The 2,406-nt window shown below is 52.5% G+C and overlaps 1 protein-coding gene across 1 annotated transcript; it reads right to left on the bottom strand.

The window, feature by feature from the left end:
• Window positions 1-883: 883 nt before the first annotated feature.
• Window positions 884-1,843, bottom strand: LOC136001158 (olfactory receptor 14A16-like). Its single transcript, XM_065655246.1, has one exon. The coding sequence runs from the start codon at window positions 1,841-1,843 to the stop codon at window positions 884-886; it is 960 nt and encodes a 319-aa protein (XP_065511318.1).
• Window positions 1,844-2,406: the final 563 nt, after the last annotated feature.

Raw genomic sequence — 2,406 nt, 5'->3', positions numbered from 1 at the left:
TCTGGGCTGACCCAAACCCCAGGTCCACACTGGAGGGACCACAGGGGTGTGTGAAACTGCAGGTAGGTTCTACCCAGGATGTACAGACCACTCGTGCAACTTTCACACCAGATCAGTCTGAGAGGGGCAACAGGACAGGGTCAGTTCTGTTGCTCATGGTTGTGTAAGTGCTGCTGTTGGTGTGGTGGCTGTGAGGGTGCTGTTGCCTGTTGGAGTTGGTCTGTATCAGATTGTCTGTGTCCATCTTTGTTTCCCTGCAGATACCTGCATTTAGTGCTTTCCCTTGGATGACTCCACCTTGGGCCATGTCTCACTCTGTGGGGTCCTGTCACTGCCCACCTCAGGCACAGCCGGTCCGTGTGTATCTCATGGGCTCTCGGGCAGCTCCAGATTCCTCTCCTGGAGGATTGTCCTCTGCCCCATCACGCACTAGGACAGCCCAGTGTGGCTGTATCTCATGACCACTCCCCATCTCCACTGTCAACAGACAGCAAGGGTTGTGTCTTAAATCACAACTCTGTTGTGAATCAGCTTCCAAGGTGATATCGAGCTTTTTCCTCAGGCCCTTTTGAGGGAAATTCCTGGGCCTGTTGTTGAAAACAGCTTTGGAAGAACAACCAAATCTTGAGGAACTGCACTCTGGAGATGTCATTTTGTTACAGAGATGCTATGGGAGACTAAGCTCTGACACAGTGTTAGAAAAACATTTATACAGGTTTCAGGTGTTTTAAAACTATTTATAATGGGTTCATTATTCAGGATTGTGAGCTAAACATGAACAGTTATGTACAAACAAAATAACCATAAATAACAATATTGGTAATGCTAACAAAGTAAAAAGGATAAAACAGGGTACAGGCCTGCATTGGGATACAATTAGAAATCATTTGTGGACAGTGATGGAAAGATGGTCAGTATTGACAAACGCCCATGAAATCACTTTGCTAATGGACTCCTTGAGCTCCTGGTTCCTCATGCTGTAGATGAGGGGGTTCACTGCTGGAGGCACCACCGAGTACAGAACAGACACCACCAGGTCCAGGGATGGGGAGGAGATGGAGGGGGGCTTCAGGTAGGCAAACATGCCAGTGCTGAGGAACAGGGAGACCACGGCCAGGTGAGGGAGGCACGTGGAAAAGGCTTTGTGCCGTCCCTGCTCAGAGGGGATCCTCAGCACAGCCCTGAAGATCTGCACATAGGACAGCACGATGAACACGAAACACAAAAAGAACAAACAGACACCAACAACAACAAGCCCAGATTCCCTGAGGGAGGCGTCTGAGCAGGAGAGCTTGAGGATCTGGGGGATTTCACAGAAGAACTGGTCCAGGGCATTGCCCTTGCACAGTGGCAGTGAAAATGTATTGGCCGTGTGCAGCAGAGCATTGAGAAACCCAGTGGCCCAGGCAGCTGCTGCCATGTGGACACAAGCTCTGCTGCCCAGGAGGGTCCCGTAGTGCAGGGGTTTGCAGATGGCAACGTAGCGGTCATAGGACATGACGGAGAGCAAACAGAACTGTGCCAAAATGAGAAAGACAAAGCAAAAGATTTGGGCAGCACATTCCATATAAGAAATGGCCCTTGTGTCCCAGAGGGAATTGGCCATGGACTTGGGGACAATGCTGGAGATGCAGCCCAGGTCGAGGAGGGAGAGGTTGAGGAGGAAGAAGTACATGGGGGTGTGGAGGTGCTGGTCACAGGCTATGGTGGTGATGATGAGGCCGTTGCCCAGGAGGGCAGCCAGGTAGATGCCCAGGAAGAGCCAGAAGTGCAAGAGCTGCAGCTCCCGTGTGTCTGTGAACGCCAGGAGGAGGAACTGGGTGATGGAGCTGCTGTTGGACATTTGCTGCCTGTGGGCATGAGGACCTGCGCAAGGAGGAGAAGACAGTGACAGTTTAGATGAGACTTCTCTGGGAAAAACGAAAGCCATTTCCCACAGACCCTCCCACAAAGAGACCCTTTTCTTTTTCCAGGAGAACATCCTGGCTGGAGCCCTCGTCGGTGCTTGATGAGTGTGCAATGAAGAGCAGGGTCTCTGCCCAGGGGCTCTTGAGGAGTCAGCCTGACCCTGTGTGATGGGTGGGGCAGGGGCCAGTCCTGGGGTTCAGCTTTGTCAGATGGAACCGCTCCTGCTGCAGAAGGGACTGTCAGCATCTGTACCCGCAGGGCTGAGAAACTGAGTTTGAGAGGTTTGGCGTTTCTACAGCTCCTTCTCCCCTCCCACTCTGGGAAGTGTTCTTGGGTGTCAGAAACCCTCAGCATTTCTGCTGCACTCAGGGAGAACAGAGCGAGTCCTGCGAGACCAGAGGATGCCTGTGGGTCAGTGCAGAGTGAGGGCAGCTGCTCTGTCCCTCTGTCTTGCTGCAGCTGCCCTGGGCTGGCACCTTTCTGAGATGGAGGCTGATC

This window comes from Caloenas nicobarica, chromosome 37 (assembly GCF_036013445.1).
Source record: "Caloenas nicobarica isolate bCalNic1 chromosome 37, bCalNic1.hap1, whole genome shotgun sequence".
Classification (NCBI taxonomy): domain Eukaryota; kingdom Metazoa; phylum Chordata; class Aves; order Columbiformes; family Columbidae; genus Caloenas; species Caloenas nicobarica.
Note: the sequence above shows the minus strand (reverse complement) of the source record. Positions and strands in the feature narration are given on the sequence as shown.

Excerpts from the sequence above, each read along its gene's own strand:
- LOC136001158 (XM_065655246.1), bottom strand. The coding sequence starts at position 1,843 with ATGTCCAACAGCAGCTCCATCACCCAGTTCCTCCTCCTGGCGTTCACA.